At 45.8% G+C, this 18066-nt stretch overlaps 6 protein-coding genes across 11 annotated transcripts; 3 read left to right on the forward strand and 3 right to left on the reverse strand.

The window, feature by feature from the left end:
• Window positions 1-27: 27 nt before the first annotated feature.
• Atg18a (Autophagy-related 18a) lies at window positions 28-3115 on the forward strand. Of its 4 annotated transcripts, none has more exons than XM_064685532.1 (6): window positions 28-198; window positions 647-745; window positions 800-1561; window positions 2221-2379; window positions 2446-2573; window positions 2656-3115. In XM_064685532.1, the coding sequence occupies exons 2-6, from the start codon at window positions 675-677 to the stop codon at window positions 2892-2894; spliced, it is 1359 nt and encodes a 452-aa protein (XP_064541602.1). In that variant the 5' UTR covers window positions 28-198; window positions 647-674; the 3' UTR covers window positions 2895-3115. The 4 variants fall into 4 exon arrangements, with proteins under 4 accessions (XP_064541602.1, XP_064541604.1, XP_064541603.1 ...); XM_064685534.1 differs by having other exon boundaries at window positions 29-198; window positions 2680-3115; XM_064685533.1 differs by having other exon boundaries at window positions 30-198; window positions 2236-2379.
• Window positions 3116-3624: 509 nt separating this feature from the next.
• On the reverse strand, window positions 3625-5936 carry LOC135430751 (dnaJ homolog subfamily A member 3, mitochondrial). 2 transcript variants are annotated; one of them, XM_064685538.1, is made up of 3 exons: window positions 5204-5936; window positions 4374-5127; window positions 3625-3784 (listed from the first exon to the last, which is right to left on the reverse strand). In XM_064685538.1, the coding sequence occupies exons 1-2, from the start codon at window positions 5781-5783 to the stop codon at window positions 4379-4381; spliced, it is 1329 nt and encodes a 442-aa protein (XP_064541608.1). In that variant the 5' UTR covers window positions 5784-5936; the 3' UTR covers window positions 3625-3784; window positions 4374-4378. The 2 variants fall into 2 exon arrangements, with proteins under 2 accessions (XP_064541608.1, XP_064541607.1); XM_064685537.1 differs by lacking the exon at window positions 3625-3784 and having other exon boundaries at window positions 4280-5127; window positions 5204-5935.
• MED24 (mediator complex subunit 24) lies at window positions 4029-9445 on the forward strand. The gene is made up of 7 exons (XM_064685530.1): window positions 4029-4275; window positions 6167-6253; window positions 6323-6480; window positions 6542-7387; window positions 7444-7804; window positions 7856-8673; window positions 8736-9445. Exons 1-7 carry the CDS (start codon window positions 4186-4188, stop codon window positions 9358-9360), a joined length of 2985 nt encoding a protein of 994 aa, XP_064541600.1. The 5' UTR covers window positions 4029-4185; the 3' UTR covers window positions 9361-9445.
• A 288-nt stretch (window positions 9446-9733) lies between these two features.
• On the reverse strand, window positions 9734-11208 carry UbcE2M (NEDD8-conjugating enzyme UbcE2M). Of its 2 annotated transcripts, none has more exons than XM_064685540.1 (4): window positions 10996-11208; window positions 10698-10908; window positions 10339-10640; window positions 9734-10121 (listed from the first exon to the last, which is right to left on the reverse strand). In XM_064685540.1, exons 2-4 carry the CDS (start codon window positions 10801-10803, stop codon window positions 9981-9983), a joined length of 549 nt encoding a protein of 182 aa, XP_064541610.1. In that variant the 5' UTR covers window positions 10804-10908; window positions 10996-11208; the 3' UTR covers window positions 9734-9980. The 2 variants fall into 2 exon arrangements, with proteins under 2 accessions (XP_064541610.1, XP_064541611.1); XM_064685541.1 differs by having other exon boundaries at window positions 10698-10911.
• Window positions 11209-11253: 45 nt separating this feature from the next.
• Window positions 11254-12550, forward strand: Dhps (Deoxyhypusine synthase). The gene is made up of 2 exons (XM_064685539.1): window positions 11254-11559; window positions 11613-12550. Exons 1-2 carry the CDS (start codon window positions 11368-11370, stop codon window positions 12507-12509), a joined length of 1089 nt encoding a protein of 362 aa, XP_064541609.1. The 5' UTR covers window positions 11254-11367; the 3' UTR covers window positions 12510-12550.
• A 3405-nt stretch (window positions 12551-15955) lies between these two features.
• LOC135430843 (transcription factor SPT20 homolog) lies at window positions 15956-17663 on the reverse strand. Its single transcript, XM_064685657.1, has one exon. It carries the CDS (start codon window positions 17529-17531, stop codon window positions 16020-16022), a length of 1512 nt encoding a protein of 503 aa, XP_064541727.1. The 5' UTR covers window positions 17532-17663; the 3' UTR covers window positions 15956-16019.
• Window positions 17664-18066: the final 403 nt, after the last annotated feature.

The following is an 18066-nucleotide window of genomic DNA, read 5'->3' on the forward strand; positions in this document are numbered from 1 at the left end:
TGGCATATATCGATGTATATGATATCGCAAGCAAACTAGGCCCATCCCTAGTGCAAAACATAGCAAAAACAATTGCGCGATAGAAATTACTTTAGAAATACAATTATTTAGCCAGTTTTAACAATAGAACCATTGTACTGTGTTAGTGCACACGCTGCCCAACGCATTGCCCGTGCATATAAAGTGTTTTTGTCAAAAGTAAGTAAATGCTTTGGCCATACGTGCGCATTTCGTTTGTTGTTGTTGGGGGTTTTTATCAGCGCTCAACCCAAAATACACCTTTCCATATGTATCTCGCTTTGTTTGCGCTTTCGTCTAGTACGCAATCGAATATGCTCGCCCAGCCCCTGAGCTGTTGTTGCATATTTTAAAGTTATTTCACGTTTCAACGTAATAGCTAAACGGAGCCTTTGTTTAGAATTATTATACCCTGCATCCATTGAATATGGGCATAATGATTTTGTGCAAACATATGTAACAGACAGAAGGTGGCATCTTTGGGAAGTAAGTCAAGTCTATGTCCGCTCCTGTGTCTGTTTGTAAGTCGATGTATCTTACAGCAGTTGCTTACAGGGTATCACTTAGTCGGATATCTTCTGTGAACTAAAGTCTTCTCCACGAATTAACATCAGCTCCGCTTTTGCAGGAAAAAGAACACAGCGACAGACAACACAATGATGAGCCTGCTAGGGCGACCCGATGTGGATGCGGGCGAGGTGTTTGTCAACTTTAATCAAAACATAACGTAAGTATAAAGTAATATATGGTAAATATGAGATTAAAGTCTCGTTTCGTTTAGTTCGCTGGCCGTGGCCACCAGCGGCAGCTACAGCCTGTATAGCCTGGGCTCTGTGGACTCCACGCTGGACAAAATCTATAACACAAAATGCGATGATCTATTCCTGATCGAGCGACTGTTCGAGAGTTCGCTCGTTGCCATCGTGTCGCAGCGTGCGCCGCGCAAGCTGAAGGTGTGTCATTTCAAGAAGCAGAGCGAGATCTGCAATTACTCGTACTCGAACACAATTTTGGCCGTGAAGCTGAATCGCGAACGCTTGATTGTCTGCCTGGAGGAATCGCTTTACATACACAATATCCAGGATATGAAGGTCGTGCACACCATACGCGACACGCCCTGCAATCAGTTGGGCTTGTGTGCGCTCTCATCCTCGTCGGAGCATTGCTATCTGGCCTATCCGGGCAGCGTTACGGCTGGCGAGGTGCAAATATTCGATGCCATCAATTTGCATGCCAAGACAATGATACCCGCCCATGATACACCGCTGGCGGCAATTGCGTTCAGCCCGTCGGGCACTGAGATTGCCACCGCGAGCGAGCGTGGCACCGTCATACGTGTGTTCAGCTCCCAGGACGGCAGTCGACTGTTCGAGCTGCGTCGCGGCCTCAAACGTTGCGTCTCGATTGTCTCGCTCTCGTTTAGCACTTGCGCCGAGTATTTGGTCTCTAGCTCGAACACGGAGACGGTGCACATATTCCGCTTGGATCGCAGCGCTGCCGAGAACAATGACCATGGGAAGCAGTCGAGCGACGATTGGATGGGGTAAGCGGGCGAGCTGCTTCTTGTCACAGCTTTTGTTTGTCTGTTGGTTACGGTGTATATACATGCACATACAACATATATACACAGTCTCTCACAATCTTTCACCCATTTTGCGTACAGGATTTTATGTACAGTGAAAGCTCTGTCAACGGACGGGCGGACATCTCCAATAACCTTTATTTCTCGTTTATCAGACGAACAAAAACAAATCATAACTATCCCCAAAACATTCCCAAGTTTAGACGAACTACAGGGAAATAAAACTAAATTATTTAAAATTTGCCATATTTTTGTATCAAATTTAAAACTATTCAAAGAAAACTTTTTCAACCTGTTTTCCACATTTACAGCTAGAAATACCCAATCCCTTAGCCTAATACCTAAAATTCTGTAAAAGTATGAATGAATGAAGTTTTTTTCCTTTAATTTTTCATTATTCTTTGACATCTCTCGATCCGCAGCTGTCCGAGGCAGCTTTCACTGTATTTAATGTTTTGTTTGTTTATTTTTTTTTTGTGTGTGGCACTTGACATTTATCTATTTTTCTTTTCTTTCATTTCTTCAATCAACCAACCAACCAAACCAACCAAACCACCCACAAACCACAACCACAACCAACACCACCACCACCACTCATCAAATCTATTCTCTCATGCAAGTTACTCGTTTTTTAGATTCTTGAGCAAAACGGTGACCAGCTACTTGCCCACGCAGGTGACCGATGTGTTTAGCCAGGGGCGGGCTTTTGCATCGGTCACCCTGCCGGAGGCGGGTGTGCGACGCATGTGCGCCATAACCACCATACAGAAGCAGCTAAGGTAGGTCTATGATACCCACTGCGATATCGTAAGTCTATCATTAAATGCATATTAATTTCATTACAGGCTATTGATTGCCTCGCAGGATGGGTATTTGTATGTCTATTCCATACCCTCGATTGAGGGCGCAGAGTGTCAGCTAATAAAGCGGCATGATTTGCGTTTGGACGATAGCTATGCCATGGATGTTAAAGGTGCTTAATAAATGCAATTATTACACACACACATAGACAATCACACACACATACCTTTGCAATATCACAACAAATTATTTAGTTGATTCAACTCATCATGCTTTAGGTCTGAACAGTAATGTTTCCATTGGTGGTGCGGCCGGGGTGCCAAGTGCCGCCGCCGCCGCCGCTGCTGCTGCCGCTACTTCTGGTGGTGCTGCTGGCGATGGCAAATCTACTGAAAAACCGGGCAGTTCGACGAGCGGCGGCAATGCAGGCGCTAGTTATGCCTCGGCTGTTAAAGGCGATGAACCGGCTGGTGGCGCCTCATCCTCCACTTAGGTGCAATTCAAACAACAACAACAACAACCACAAGTGGTAACAAAAAATGATATGAAAAAAGAAGAAAAACTCACTCCTCAAAGTACTAAGGACGACGATGATAAAGTGATTGGATTTGGGTCATGCAGCTGGCGAGGACGTTGGAGGCGGTAGCTCTGTGGCGTCAAACAAAAAAATTAAGTAAATAAATGAATAGGTCTTAGACTTAGCTTTTAACGTAATCAATGATGATTCTTCCTCGGTTTATAAGTAAAAAAGAGATAAAATGCAAAAAACATAAATGAGTGACCCCCTCTTCCCCCTGCCGCAAAACAATTTTTGTTAGTTATAAGTTCTGTTCGTGGCGCTGCCATTAATAGGAGAAATGCTTTTGTCATACAATCTTAAGTTAGCTGTTATATTTTTTAATAATTTGAACATTACAATTTCTTATTAAATAAATTGCCTTTGTAAATTTACATGCATATATTTTTCATTTGAGCCCTTGACAATCCACCGAAAGTTAATAATTTGCTATAATTTTTGCGTTACTTAAACAATACTCAACATTAGCACATTTATTGTTATATTGCCAATTTAACTAATATTATAATTATATCAAAATAATCAAAGTAACAAGAGATTGAGTGAAAGCATCAAAATTGAAGTGTGTGTAATGGAGGAACAATTTTCGGCATATATAGTAAATATATACATATATTTTGTACAAAGTCAAACATTTTAGAACATAATATTTAAAGCAGTTTACAAAAATCATGCGCTACTTTATTGTATTCAATAAATTACATATTTGATTTAATATACCTGCTGCTTTGACTTTTGAATTTGGCGGGCCTTTCAAAATACAGTCTGTGTGCTGTGTAGCACTAATCCTAATTTCATTTTCAGCACTGCAAAAAAGTATCGAGTATTACATTCACAGATGCCACATAATATACAAAGTATGAGAAAAACTTGTTGTTAATTATACAAACGAATTTTAGACATAGTTTCTAATAATCACAGTTGTTAAGAAAACCGAATATAGTGCTTCGTTGTATAGATAAAATACCAGATTTAGTACATTTGTACATCAGATGGCAGTACTGATTATTTTTATATAGGTATCGATATTTATGTATCATCCCTAACGAGAAACCGCATACAGTAAACATACATACGTTCGCTGAAAAATATAAACAGTGCTTCTTCTTGATACACTTTCATATAATTGTTTATAGGACTTGTGTCCCAAGTATAATGAAATAAACTCTAAATCTTCAGAATAACGTGAATAACTAAAGCGCTGAGCATGAAGGAGAACAACAAGATCCTTCAGTTGATTAACGTGGCATGGCGTGAACGCTGGACAGACTCACAGTGGGGCATAAACATAAAAAAGGTGATTTACACATGTTACAAATCCCAAGTTTACTTTGAAATTCATTAGGTGTTTACATTGAGAATTTTTGAACACGTTTCGTATGCACGTATACGAACCTCATTTAATTCCTCATCTTCTTGACGCCACTTTTATGGAACTCATAAACCGGATCCTCAGCTTGTGCCAAGGCCAGGACAAGCTGTCGCTGCTTCATGGATAGATTGCGCGGTATGCGCACCTTCAATGTGATGATGTGATTGCCGACACCTTCACGCGTCCGCACGCCCTTGTTGTGCAGCACCACTTGAGTGTGGGACTGGGTGCCGGCCTCGACGCGAACCTCGACGTTCTCGTAGAGGCCGCGCACCGAGAAATTGCCGCCCAGTATGGCATCCGATATGTTCAAATACTTGTCCGTGTGTATATCATTGCCAATGCGACGAAAGTAATCACTCGGAGGCACCTTTAGTGTGTAGTTAACCCGTTGCTTTGTATTCGGATTGTCGATTGGGATCACGTCGCCGGCCATTGAACCGGGTGGCACGGCGATGACGACCTCAACATTACCAGTTACAAAGCCACGGTTCTCACAGGTCTCACAATCATTGCGATTAATATACCGCTTGCCCTTGCACTGGCCACAGGTATTCACAGCGGTAAAAGTCAACGTTTTGGTGGTCACTTTGCCTGTGCCGTTGCAGCGCCGGCACGGCTCCTTGCCCAGATCTCGATTGGCCATCAGCTGGGACTTGCCCTTGCAGTTTTCGCACTTGCGCAAATAACGCAATTCAACGCGCTTCTTGCATCCCACAGTCGCCTCCAGAAAGGTCAATGTTAAATCGAGCTCGCCGCCAGTTAATTTTTTGATGTCTACGTAGGAGGAGGAGGAGGAAAAGGGCTCAGCATATTAGACAAACATCGCTGTGGGGTTTATCACAACACGCACCCTCTGGATTTTGGCCACTGGCATCGTGTTTCCTTGAGGCGAGATCGATTTTCATGGGATTGCCTGCCTGCTCGAGAAATGCCTGCTCATCCTTTATGCCGCCCAGCTGATCGTATTCCAAGCGTTTTGTCTCATCCGTCAATATGTTGTAGGCATTAGATAGCTCCTGAAAGTGCTTCAGCTTCTCCTCGGAGTGCGTCGAGTCCGGATGATAGCGCTTGGCCAGCGCATAGAAGGCGCTGCGTATTTGCTGTATAGTCGCGTGCCTATTCACACCCAGCACCTTGTAATAATAGTCCTTGGGCAGTCCACGCTGCTGTTGGGGCTTCACGGTGAGCGACTGCCTGGCTGTCATCGGACGTTTCATTTCGGACTTGCGATCCGGATAATATACCTCCTTCTTGATGCGAAACTGATACTGACTTATCAGGCGCTTCCATAGCCAACCGCTGCTGCCTACAATATCGTTGTTATCCTTTTTAACACACGCTGCGCCCACGAGTGGTCGCCGTCTAAATGATCCTCTCAAACTGCTCATGAAACAACCCTGAATGCGTTGCAAATTTAAACGAAACATCATTTAACGCGTAATAGAAAATGGAAGAACTATATGGAACTATACTGTATGTGATGTAATTGTGTGGTTTTTGTTTATAACTTGAAGATTGTTATTTGTTTTTGTATGTTGTGCGTATAGGTACCCAAATTTTTAATCTATAATAGTTCAACAGATGTAATCCTAATGACATTTTGTTCAGCTGGCACTGTGTTGGAACAGCTTCCTTGAAGATTCAAATTTAAGATAACTTAGCTCCAAGTCAATCAGTCCGTCAGTTGGTCAATTAGTGAGGAGTTTTATATACATATAATCATGGGGCCACATTTTATATTAAGGCCAACTTTTGGTTGTCTTTGTGCACATATCATACTCTTAAATTTATACAGTCTATCTTTTTCTTTTAGGTCTTACCACGCGGTGTTAGCGGCGATGTCTACAACCTGGCGGATTGTCTGCTGCAGCAGGCGGTCATTGGCTCCACAGCGAACTCGGTGAATATATAGTTAAACTTGTTTAACAATTGACAATATCTTTCTAACCCATTTGTTGCCCGCATTTAGCTGGTTTTGAACTATCTGAAGCACTCGCTGTGTGCACACCTCGTCTCGCATGCCGCGGTGCTGCGCTGCATAGCCAAATATGATAAGCTGGGGCGCGTTTATTGTGTGACCGCGTTGCTGGAGTTTCTGGTTAGCATTATAGACGGCATCACCTGTCGGTGAGTCATAATTGTTTACCAAATCAAGTTTCAGCTTAAACTTCAATTTATCCTCTGCCAGCATCAAGTCGGAGGAGTCGCTGCTGCCTAGCGCCGTGGTGCAGCTGGTTCTGTGGATCATGCAGATATTTGCGCGCACTTTGCAACAGTACGAGATGCGCGGCGAGATGAGCGCCGAGCAGTCCTATATGCTGGATCAGAGCTGTCTGCTCATCGAACATCTCACGCAGCAACAGTTTGTACTGGCCATGCTGAACGTGGGCTGTCACGAGGAGCTGGAGTCACTAGACAGGCTGCGGGATCTCTATGCCAGCATCAAGGCCTCGCTGACCAACTCCAACTTTACGCTCAGCGCGGCGACCGCCGAGCAGCAGCTCAAGCAATTGGCCTACATCGATGCCAAGCACTTGGAGCTGCAAATGCTTAATCCATGCCCCACCGTGGAAAAGATTTCATGCTGTGTGCAGCCACTGCTCGCCGTTGAAGTGCTTTTAAATCCCTGCAAGGACACCTCGTACTATGTGGCCGAACTGCAAATGCTGCAGCGGCTCAAGGGCTATACGAACACACGTCTATTCTATGAGATTATACGCGCGGGCTTCCTCACGCTCAGCAATGCGGCCGACACCAGTCCGGATACCATGTGGGGCGCCTTTATGTTCTTCAAGATGCCGCACATTATCAAGCAGCTGCATGCGCTGCAGCGTGTGCCGGGCGAACAGCCATTGGCAGCGACAGACTACATACCCGAGCTGGTGGAGGCGCTGGAGCTGCTCATTGAGGACAATCTGCTGCTGGACTTTATGGACACCAAGTGCTCGTGCAATATTATTGAGTTTCTGCTCAACGACTGGACCAAACAGCAGCTGGTGAACGATGTTCACGTCAAGAAGTTCGCCAGCCAGCGGTGGGTATACATTCAAACCAGTTGGAGCTCTCATTTAAAATGTCCATCTGTTGCAGTGAGGCCGCCTCGATGCTGCTCAAGAAGTGCGACAATGGTCAGCAGACGCCGTCGAACATTAATTTCATAAAACGCGCCGAGGTGCCACTTTCTGGCGTGCTGAAAACGTTGTGCACCAACAAGTTGCCGGATATGGTGAATGTACTCTGCCAGGTGCCAGTGGGTAACAGCTTTGAGCTGATCCTATCCGTGGCCACCGTAGAGGGTCGCCTCAAGACGTTCGTCTCGCGTCTGATACAGTGCAACGAGAACTCCAAGCAGCTGCCCGGTGAACTGGGCAAACTGTCCATCATACGCTCCACGCTGTTCGATGTGTCCTTCCTGATGCTCACCAGCATTGTGCAGACCTACGGATCGGATGTGAGTGCTCACTTATAGCTTCTATTATCTTATCTAATGATGCTTTTTCAGGTGGTGCTTTCCGAGCGAGGCGACTCCTTCTTTGAGAAATGGGTGCGCGAGTGCATGATGGAGCGCAATAAGCTTAAAAATCCGCGCCAGATTTTAGCGCTCTGCGATGACAGCATAGTGGACGAGCTGCTGTTGAGTCTGAGCAAACCGGAGGCGGCACAACTGAAACCCAGCAACCTCACCTGGCAGGACATATGCCTCAATTTGCCCGGCGTGCTGCATCATGTGCTAATTGCCTGGGAGCAGGAAACACTCTCCTCAGCGGACGTGAAGAGCATATTGGACAACATGAAGCGTCGCCTCTTCAGCTTCACAGTGTGCGCCACCTCGTTCCTGTGCGCGTACATGTACTCGGTTCGTGAAACGGAGCTGCTGAAGCCGTTGAATATGATCCAACAATTTCTGGCACCGCTCACCACCGAGGAGCTGTCCAGCCAGGAGAACTCCAAGGAACGCCTGGCGCTCTCCTATCAGATTATACGTAAAATGCAGCACGATGTGCATCCGGCGCCAAATACCAAATCCCGTCTCATTTCCCACACGCCGCTCATCGAACAATTTCGCGAATGCTGGCGCAGTGTTGCCGAAGCCGGACATTTGCCGGTGCGTGCGGCACAGACGCTGGAATCTTTGTTGCTGGCCGGCGGTGCATCCTGGCTGGTTACTCAGCTGGTGGAGCAGCTGCTCAGCTGCAAATACATGCGCGACATGGCCAAGTGCATGGACATTGTGTTCGCTGTGATGCATTTGGACATAGAGCGCAGCACCGAGGCATTGCTGCAGTATGTCGTGGCTCCACTGATCCTGCGTCGTCAAGGGTGCGTGCCACGGTGCAATTATGCCGAAACGTGACCTTACTAATTGTTTTCTTCTCTTGCAGCGACGACATCAACGAGCCACAGTCGCTGGTGCTGGCGCGCCTCTGCGTCTACTGCATCATTTCCTGCCTGGAGACGCGCAGCTCGGCCAACTCCGCTGCAGCTGCTCTAAAGAAACGCTCGCGTTCCCACGACGACGATGAGATGCAGGGCGTAGCCAATGCGGCCAAGGTGCGCAAAGTGATTGGCGATGGCAGCAACGAAAATTCCAATGATTTTGCCGACGGCGGCGGCACAAATGTGGCCGCCATGCTGAGCACGCCCAACGCTGAGCTGCGCGCCACACCACTCAATCTCAAGGAACCGCTGCAGTCCAGCATTAAGCACATATTCCGCGTCTTTCTGCAATTTGTCAGCGGCGACGAGCTGTCGCCCAAGGCCGTCTTTGTCTATCAGTTCATCTCGCTGCTGGTGGAGTGCGGCGGTGAGCGAGTGACGCCCGTATTGCGTCTGCTGCCCTCGACCCTGATACAGCAGCTGCTCAAGGTGCTGGCAACCGATGATATACGCGTGGGCCTCATTAGTCGCCTCTATGACCTGCGCTTGCAAGGCGGCCGGCAGGCGGCTGTCGCCGATTTGTGCCTGTGGCGCAATATGCAGCTGGCGCGGCACAGCATACACTTGTGAGGAGTTGGGTTGGGTCAATAAAACTGGCGGAGCATGTTTAATTGATAAATACTAAAATAAACTTATATATTAAAACAAGAATAAATCAATACTTGTTTCTTTGCTTAGTTATTGCCAACCCAATACGGACCAATTGTAATTAAATGATATGAACTAAACGGCCAACATGTTGCATTGCTTGCGTATTCTATATCAGCTAATTATCAATTCGTGAAAAACTTCGCATTCGTTTTCATTTATATCTTTCATTTTTTTGTTGTTGTTGTTTTTGTTTTCTTTTGGAGCTGTCTCCCTCAATGCATTACAAACATGATGACAAATTTATATTATATATGTTGGCTTTAGACTAAAAAAAAGTTGCTGACTCGACTCGTTTTCGGTTCGCAGTGGTTGTTTTATTACGATAATTTGTTGTTGCGGTTGTTGTTGCTGTTGTTGCTGTTGTTGTTACTGCTGTTGCGGCCAATCTGCCTGTTGTTATTGTTTTTGTTCCATGCCCGCTGCTTGTTGTTTTTTGTATAGAACTAATAAAAGCGCATTCATCATCATTGAAACATTGGAGCAGGCAGCAGCAGCAGGCAGATGCCGTTACTTAAATTAAAGACTTTTGATTTCCTATATCACTTGAGACAGCATTCAAAGTAAGTCTCGCCAACGATGCCCCCGCGCATTGCCTTCTTTACATTATATTCAAATTGACGTCGATTGCTTTGCAGCACATCGGCGGCTTCCTTGTTAAGCGGATCCTCGGGATTGGGTTCCTAAAAAAACCAAAAAATATGAATGTTAGTAGAAGCTAAATTAGTCACGTTCAGTGTTGCCAATGCAGCTACTTTTGGCCTACTTTCAGCCAGAAACAGCCAAATTTAAACTGATTTAGCTTTTTTGGCATCTCATCAAGCTAACATGCAGCTATTTTTAACATTAGATTCAGCTATTTTTTTTAGAACAGCAGTTGGCAACACTGGCGAACATTACCAAAAATAGAAACTGCAAGCCATAGACAATGGAATTGATGGTCAGCACTGGGTTCCAGTCCTCGCGCAATATGTTTAGACACACATTGCCCTCCAGATCGATGTTGGGGTGATATACTTGCGTGGCACACTTCACTTTTGGCGGCTCGTGCGGATAATTGGAGCCCACGCGAAAATTAAATACGAAGCGACCGTCTCTGTAGAAACCTTCATCCGGTGAAATGATCAATTTGAAGTTGAGCAAATCATCGCTATCTGGAAACTCCGTTGCACAAGTTTTGGGCAGGTTTAGTTCGTTAATATCTAAAAAAAAACATATAAAACAAAGTTATGGGCGCCAAATAGCCAATAGGTATTTACCTTTTTGTATGCGCAATTGTGCAGCTGAAGCCTTCTTTTGCTGGCCCCCGCGTGCCGTTTGATCACCATCCTTTTTTTGTTGTTTCAGCGAGAAAAGTTTAATCATTTTGCTATATTTGTTGGCCTGCTTGGCGCTTGCTCGCGTCGTCCGTCTACAGCTTCCACTTCTGAGGTTTAGCGCTTCGATTGCAGGCTGGCCGTTTGTATGTTTCTGCTTTTGTATGTCAGATTGTGGGCATGTTTGAAGTTTACAATTGTTTATACGATTGCCATTTATATGTTAAATTTTGTGCCGTACCTTAAAATTTTGGTTTGGTTGTTTCAAGTGCTTGCTTCTTCTTGCTCTTTAGCTCTCAATTTCTCTGCCTGTCACTCAAGGTAGCGCAGCGAAAACAATCGATTGCACTATCGTCGGCCGTATATTCACTGTCATAATCGATATGTTAAAAGAGTTGCCACCTAACGCTTTTGCAATTATTTAGTGCGATATTTTTGTTAATTTTGCCTCAGTTTGCTGGAAACAGTTAAAACTTAAACCGATAAAAGCCCATTAAAAGGAAAACTCATTTGTAAACAGTCTACTCAGTTGTGCCTATCGATAGTTCATTCGATTGAATTTCACCTGCACATGTTACGAACAACGCGCAAAAACAAACAAGTTTAATTGACAATGTCAGCAGAGCCCGAAATTGCCAAAGATGCGGTACTCAAGCGTAGCGAACGCATTCCGGAAGACACGCCACAGGTGCACGGCTACGATTTTAACCAGGGCGTTAACTACAGCAAGCTGCTTGAGTCCTATGCGCACACCGGCTTTCAGGCAACGAATCTCGGCCTGGCCATAAAGGAAATCAACAAAATGGTAAGTTCTTTTGCTTTCTGGAAACCACACTACACAATACTATGTACAGGCAGTTGGATTGCAGGGCTCAGCCGCTGGGGGCCGAGGAGCAGGATCTGCACGAAACGGACGAGTTTATCAGGCGGCGCAGTAAATGCACCATTTTCCTGGGCTACACCTCGAATCTGGTGTCGTCGGGCATGCGGGAGACGCTGCGCTTCCTTGCCGAGCATCGCATGATCGACTGCATTGTGACAACGGCCGGCGGCGTGGAGGAGGATTTCATCAAATGCCTGGCGCCAACATTTATGGGCTCCTTCGAGCTAAGCGGACGAGAGCTGCGCGAACGTGGCATAAATCGCATTGGCAATCTGCTGGTACCGAATGACAACTACTGCAAGTTTGAGGATTGGCTAATGCCGCTGCTCGACGAAATGCTGGAGGAGCAGCGCAGCAAGGGCACCGTCTGGTCACCCTCACGCATCATACACAGGCTGGGCGAGCGTATTGCTGATCCGAGCTCCATATATTATTGGGCGGCCAAGAATCAAATACCCGTCTATTGTCCCGCTCTAACCGATGGCAGTCTTGGTGACATGATGTACTTTCACTCGTTCCGCCAGCCTGGTCTGGTTGTGGACATACTATCGGATCTGCGGCGGCTCAACACGATGGCCGTGAAGGCAATCAACAGCGGCATGATTATTGTAGGCGGTGGCCTCATAAAACATCACATTTGCAATGCAAATCTAATGCGCAATGGCGCCGATTATTCCGTTTTCATAAACACAGGCTCCGAGTTCGATGGCAGCGACAGCGGCGCACGACCGGACGAGGCGGTATCCTGGGGCAAGATACGGAAAGAGGCCACGCCAGTCAAGGTGTATGCCGAGGCCACTCTGGTCTTTCCGCTCATTGTGGGCGAGACCTTCGCCAAGCGACACTTTAGCCAGAAAGAGGCCACATTGTAATTGTGTGTATAGAAGTAAATATAGTGAATATGTTCCATAAACGACCATAGAAACTAGTCCAATTTTCTGCTGGCCGCATTCTAACAACCACTTTGAGCCACACTATAAGCAACTGCTCAGTCTCCAAAGTGTCGTGCTTTATGCAGCCGATGGGACGCTGTGTGGGCGGGCGGGCACTAAGAAAACTGCCCAAGCAAAGTTGTTGTCAGCCGCAGTGGCTGCATTGGCAGCAGGAAGCCATTAAGCGTTGTTCCCTGTGCGAAGATGTGCAAAATGTGATAAATGCAACAAGCAGCCCATTTTCAACTTCAATGGTTAGTTGCAGTTAGAGCTGGGCGCGTGTCGTGTTTGCTTTTGCTCGTGTCGATCCCGTGTCAAGCAGAGAATAGAAACTAACACAAAAGTTTATATATGCTAAATGCTGTTAAAAAAGTTACTTAAGGTAAAATATAAATAATATTCATGTCAGAATACTTTAATAAAAATGTATATAAAATCGGTAGTAGAATAAAACATCGAGCTATATTTAGTTATTACTAATTACTAATGTATAAACAAAGAGGATGATAAATCGAAAATCTCCACATATTTATTTTTAAATTCCTATAAAATTTAAATAATTATTATTTTACAAAAATAAACAAGATTTCGTGCGTGTCGTGTTGCCGAATTGCTATTCATATTCGTGTCGTGCTAAAAATATCGACCCATCTCTAGCTGCAGCTCCAGCCGCAATGCTTCTTCTTCTTTATAGCTTCTTCTACGTTATAATGGATACGTAGTGCACTTTGCTTCTTCGCTACTTGGCAGTAACGGCAAAAATGCAATTGTGTAGCATTTTAACAATAAAACGAAAGTTGTGGTCCTCGCCGGCCACGGCTGCTGCTGCCGCCCCGCTTACCCGTAAGCCGTAGCCGTAGCTCCTCGGGTTTTTGTCAAACGCAAAAAGGCAACTAAGTCTTTGGCGTAATTGCTTGGGGTTTGCTGCGCACATAAATTTTGTACCACGCTTCTGCCTTGGCGACTTTTCACTTTTGTCATATTTTCCCACACAGACCCCGCGCCCCGCCGCTTTCTGCATTTTCTGCTTAATAGTCAGAAATTGTTTTGGGAACAATGCATTCGCATAAGCTCACAAATTTGTCATTAATTTTATGTCGCTAATGTTACTCGCCCTCCACAAAGCCAGAATTTCAAATTTTATGTTTATAGCCCTCAGCCCCCCCCCCCCCTCCCCAAGACCTAACGGTAAGCCCCTGCTGTCTGACCAAAGTTTTCGCTGTCTGTGAGCATCATTAAAGCCGAAAAAAACTTTTCGCACAGTTATTTCTTTCGCCGCATTCTTTTTCTGTGTGCTTTTTCGCCGCGCTTCGACAGTTGGTGTTACATGTTTTGAGCTATTGTCATGCAGCGTGGGGGGGAGTGGAGCAGGGCAGCGGGTTGCTGCAGCTGCATTTGCTTTGCAACTTTTTTGCAGCCGCAACTTTTATGTCCACTTTTGTTCTTGTTGCAAATATGAATAGCTCGGTCGCTTGAAGTTCAACCAACCGTCATGTACTTATTACCTAATGCTCTGCTTTATCAAATTTATGAAATGTTCGGAATACTTTGGCAACAAATGAGAGAAAAATGAAATTTTGCAATCGACAACTGATGTCGAACGTTTGAACTTTCGCTCTATTTGTGTCTATTATAATGTGCTGCAGGTGTGTGGCATCAGTTTTCGAGTAACAGGTAGATGCAAGTCAAATATGGAAGTTATTCCTTTATTTAAATTTCTACCTTTTTGTTTTATATCCCTGCAAGGCCAGCCTAAAAGTAGCTTATTCTAATTTAATGTAGCATACTTTTCAGTGTGGGGACTAAGTTCAAGCATGGGCCTATTTTACTATTTATTGCAGCATACTTTTAAGCATATGAGTAAGGTGATTTTCACTTTAGTAAAAATCTGGCACATTTCACTTTGCAAAACCTAAAATACTGTCAAATATGTAAAGGACAAACGGGAATGGTGGTGGTTAATATAAACAAACAAATTATGCGGGTCGATGGAGAAACTTTGCACTTGCATTATCAAATTTAACCACGCTAATAAATCATATAACTAGGCTAATAACATTTCAAAATGGAGCCTAGAAGAATTTTGAGAAGTGTTGCATACTTTCGAGAGCAACAATTTCGTGAGCTCATGGTCTCCACAAAAGGTACACCCAATTTATGGGACTCCAGTGTAATGCATTTCTTAATGTGTCAGAAATAATTACAGTAAACCGGCAGCACTTTAATATTCAGGCTGCCCGAGCAGCCACATTTAAATTTTAAAAATAAAACCTAAATTAATGTTCAATATTATTGCAAAATTATTGGAGCTACAATTGCAACAGCTCATCGACGTGCCCTGTGGGTGACCTCAATTTATGGGACACCACTGTAGCGGAGTTCTTAGCGTAATAGAGAAAATTGCAGTAAACTATAATCCAGCTGCACTTTGGCTGGCACCAACTGCCACAACTTGGAGAAACTCTTGGCAAGAAAATCAATTGCACTTATTATCCTAGCGCCATTATCGGCAGCCACACAGGCCAGCCCGGATTGTCGTTAAGAAGTGCTTAACTGCATGCTGTCATATCTAATGCCAGCCACACACACACACACACACACACACACAGGCAAGCAACGCATACACACAGTGCTTAAAAACTAATTACGAGCAAAGCTGCTGTTGTTGTTGTTGTTGTTGTTGTCTGCTTCTTCCGCTCAGCAGGCCAGGCAAGTGCGTGGCAATACGTTCCAAGTTGTGCTTTGTTTTCGTTATTTTATTTTTTTTTTTGCCGTTGTCCTGGACAAGTTTCTAGTGATTACGAGCAAATTAAAACTACATTAAAACTTTGGCGAGTCCAGTTCCTGGCAATTGACAGGCCCACACACACACACGCACACACATGCACATGGGCAGTGCTGCCAAGTTACGTTTAAAAAAGTAGCTGAAACCTATGTAAAAATAGCTAAAACTAGCTAAATTAGCGTGCTGTGGGTATATTAGGAACACAAAAGGCCATAAAAAGGCTAAGTTAGCTTCGGAGTGTTTCCTCTCGATACTCTCAAGCACTTATTGATTTCGGCAATAAAAAATAAAACAATCTGTAGAACTGTTAGCAGAAATACTAGAAAATATATAAGTTTGTATATATATAATGGCGCACTAATTCTTCTGGCAATTGACAGGCACACACACACGCACACACATGCACATGGGCAGTGCTGCCAAATAGAAAATAGCTAAAACTAGCTGAATTAGGAATTAGGGAACACACAAAGCCAAAAAAGGCTAAGTTAGCTTCGGAAATAGCCAAATTATCTAGAAAAATGGGTCGCACTGCACGAGAGCTTTTCTGCCGTAACTCTCACGCAATAATTGATTTCGGCAATAAAAAAGAAAACAATCGAACTGTTAGCAGAATTAGTAGAAAATATATATATATATAAAAGAGAGGCACTAATTCTCAGTTCCTAACATTTGCTGCTGAGCTCATCGTCCGGCGTGGATTTCAGAAATTTCTCCTTCAGCTGTTCCGTTTCGTGCGGCTGACAGTACTGGCAAGTGCGCTTCTCGTATATCTCCGTGGTCATCGCCTGCCTGGAGCGCTGCACCGACGTGGATGCCGTGGATGGCGCCAGATGCTCCAGTTCGGCCTGGCACTCGGAGCAGCCGCAGGTGCCGCTGCCGGTGCCGCTGCTGTCGGCGGCATTTCGTATGGTTTGGGTCTTGGCGCTGCGCAGCAGCTCCTCGTATGGCGGCATCTGTTTGGCCTGGTAGCTGCTGCTCGTCCTGGGACTGCCCGGCGGCGGTTGGCGGGAATCGGAGGTGTAGTATGGACGGGACGCTGAGGCTGCCGCCTGCTGCTCCCAGAAGATCTGCTCGCGCTGCTTCAGATCCTGGACGTGTGCTTGCAGCTGCTGGCGTGCCTGGATCAGGGCGCGCTGCTCATGGCGCAGCAGCTGCTGCTTGCTCTGGAGCGCCTCCTGCTGCTGCTTGAACAGCTGATCGTAGAGCATGCGCACATTCTTCTCGCGCCGCTCGCCCGCCTGCTCCAGCATATTGTCCAGCACGGTCTCCAGCCTCCGATCCAGCTCGAACAACTGTTTCCGTGTTTCCGGCTCATCGTCCAGCATATCCTGCAGACAAATGTGTAGAAAATTTAGTGGTCCACTGGCCGCTGTCCAATCCCTCAGCCGGCGCATGGCCAGCAGCATGCCGCGCTCCAATCGAGGCAACAGCGGCGGGGCACGCGGCTTGGGCAGCTCCATCTGAGCCATCTGAGGCATGCGCTGCTGCCAGCTGCTGTCGGCCTGCCTGAAGCGCTGCTCGTTCTCCAGGGTGCGTGCGTGCATCAGGTTGATCTCTCTGATTAGCGCCTGGTTCTGCTGGGTGAGCAGCTCGAAGCTGGGATCGGGCGCATAGCTTACGGATGGGCCGCCGCTCTCGAGGCGTTCCAGCTCCGGAGCACGCGGCATAAAGCGATGCGTGCTGTTGCTATAACTGGACAGATTTGTTGTGAGCGCAGATGCCGCATCCTCATTGTCCTGGACATCCAATTGCAGCTCTGGCAACGCCAGAGGCAACGGCTCCGGCAAGGGCTCCTGCTTCGCTTCCGTGGCTGGCAGCTCCTGCAGCTGCAGTGGCTCCAGCTGCTTCTGCTGCTGCTCCTTCTCCTCCTCCTCCTCCTCATCCTCTAGCCTACCCTGGTAGTCGCTGAGCACCTCCTCCAGCTGGCGATTGGCGTTATCCATTTTGGTAAAGGGCATGCTCAGCTTGCCCATCTCCCGCAGCTGGCCATACATGAGCAGCATCAGACAGTTCCTGGCATACTTGTCCCGCTTGCCCGCCTTGTGGAAGAGCTGCAGCCAGCGCTGGCTAATCATAAAGTCCGACTTGCTAATCTTATTCGAGTAGACGTCGCACATCATTCGCAGCTGCGACACGAAATGTCGGTCCAGTGAGTTCTCGTTCAATTCACTCATTTTCACCGATTTTTTTTGGAGCGAACTGATCTACAGTTTTATGTTCAGCCAATTGTTTGAATTTTTACATTGAATATACGAAATTTTCTATTGTTTTTTTTTCTGTTCGAAGTCCTGTTGAATGTCAGAATGTGAGATTTATATCTGATGCGATATATTTCGAATACATGTAAATACGTAACTAAATAAGGGAGAGGCCCAGGGAGCATAAGATAAGAGAGGTTATTTCAAAAAGAAACGTTCAAATCTGTACTGCTTAGTTGAATTTTTGAGAATCGCATAGGAAGGTTGTACTTGCATTCCGCGCACTTGAACGAGTAAGAGAGCGTATTAGAGAATTTAAGAGCGTCTGAGGCAGAGGAAGATAACGATTTTGAGAAAAAGAGAGTTCGAGCAATAGTGTGGGAGATAAAGCTTTAGAGGAAAAGAGAGTTGGAGTAACAGAAAGCAATCTAAAGAGAGAGAAAGAAAGCAGAGAGTGAGAATAAATAAAAATATGTTGGCGGGTGTTACTCTTCAGAGAAAGCGAGAGAGG

Source organism: Drosophila montana, unplaced genomic scaffold (assembly GCF_035044405.1).
Source record: "Drosophila montana isolate Dmon_TW-CO22-7 unplaced genomic scaffold, ASM3504440v1 contig_3083_1, whole genome shotgun sequence".
Taxonomy (NCBI): Eukaryota; Metazoa; Arthropoda; class Insecta; order Diptera; family Drosophilidae; genus Drosophila; species Drosophila montana.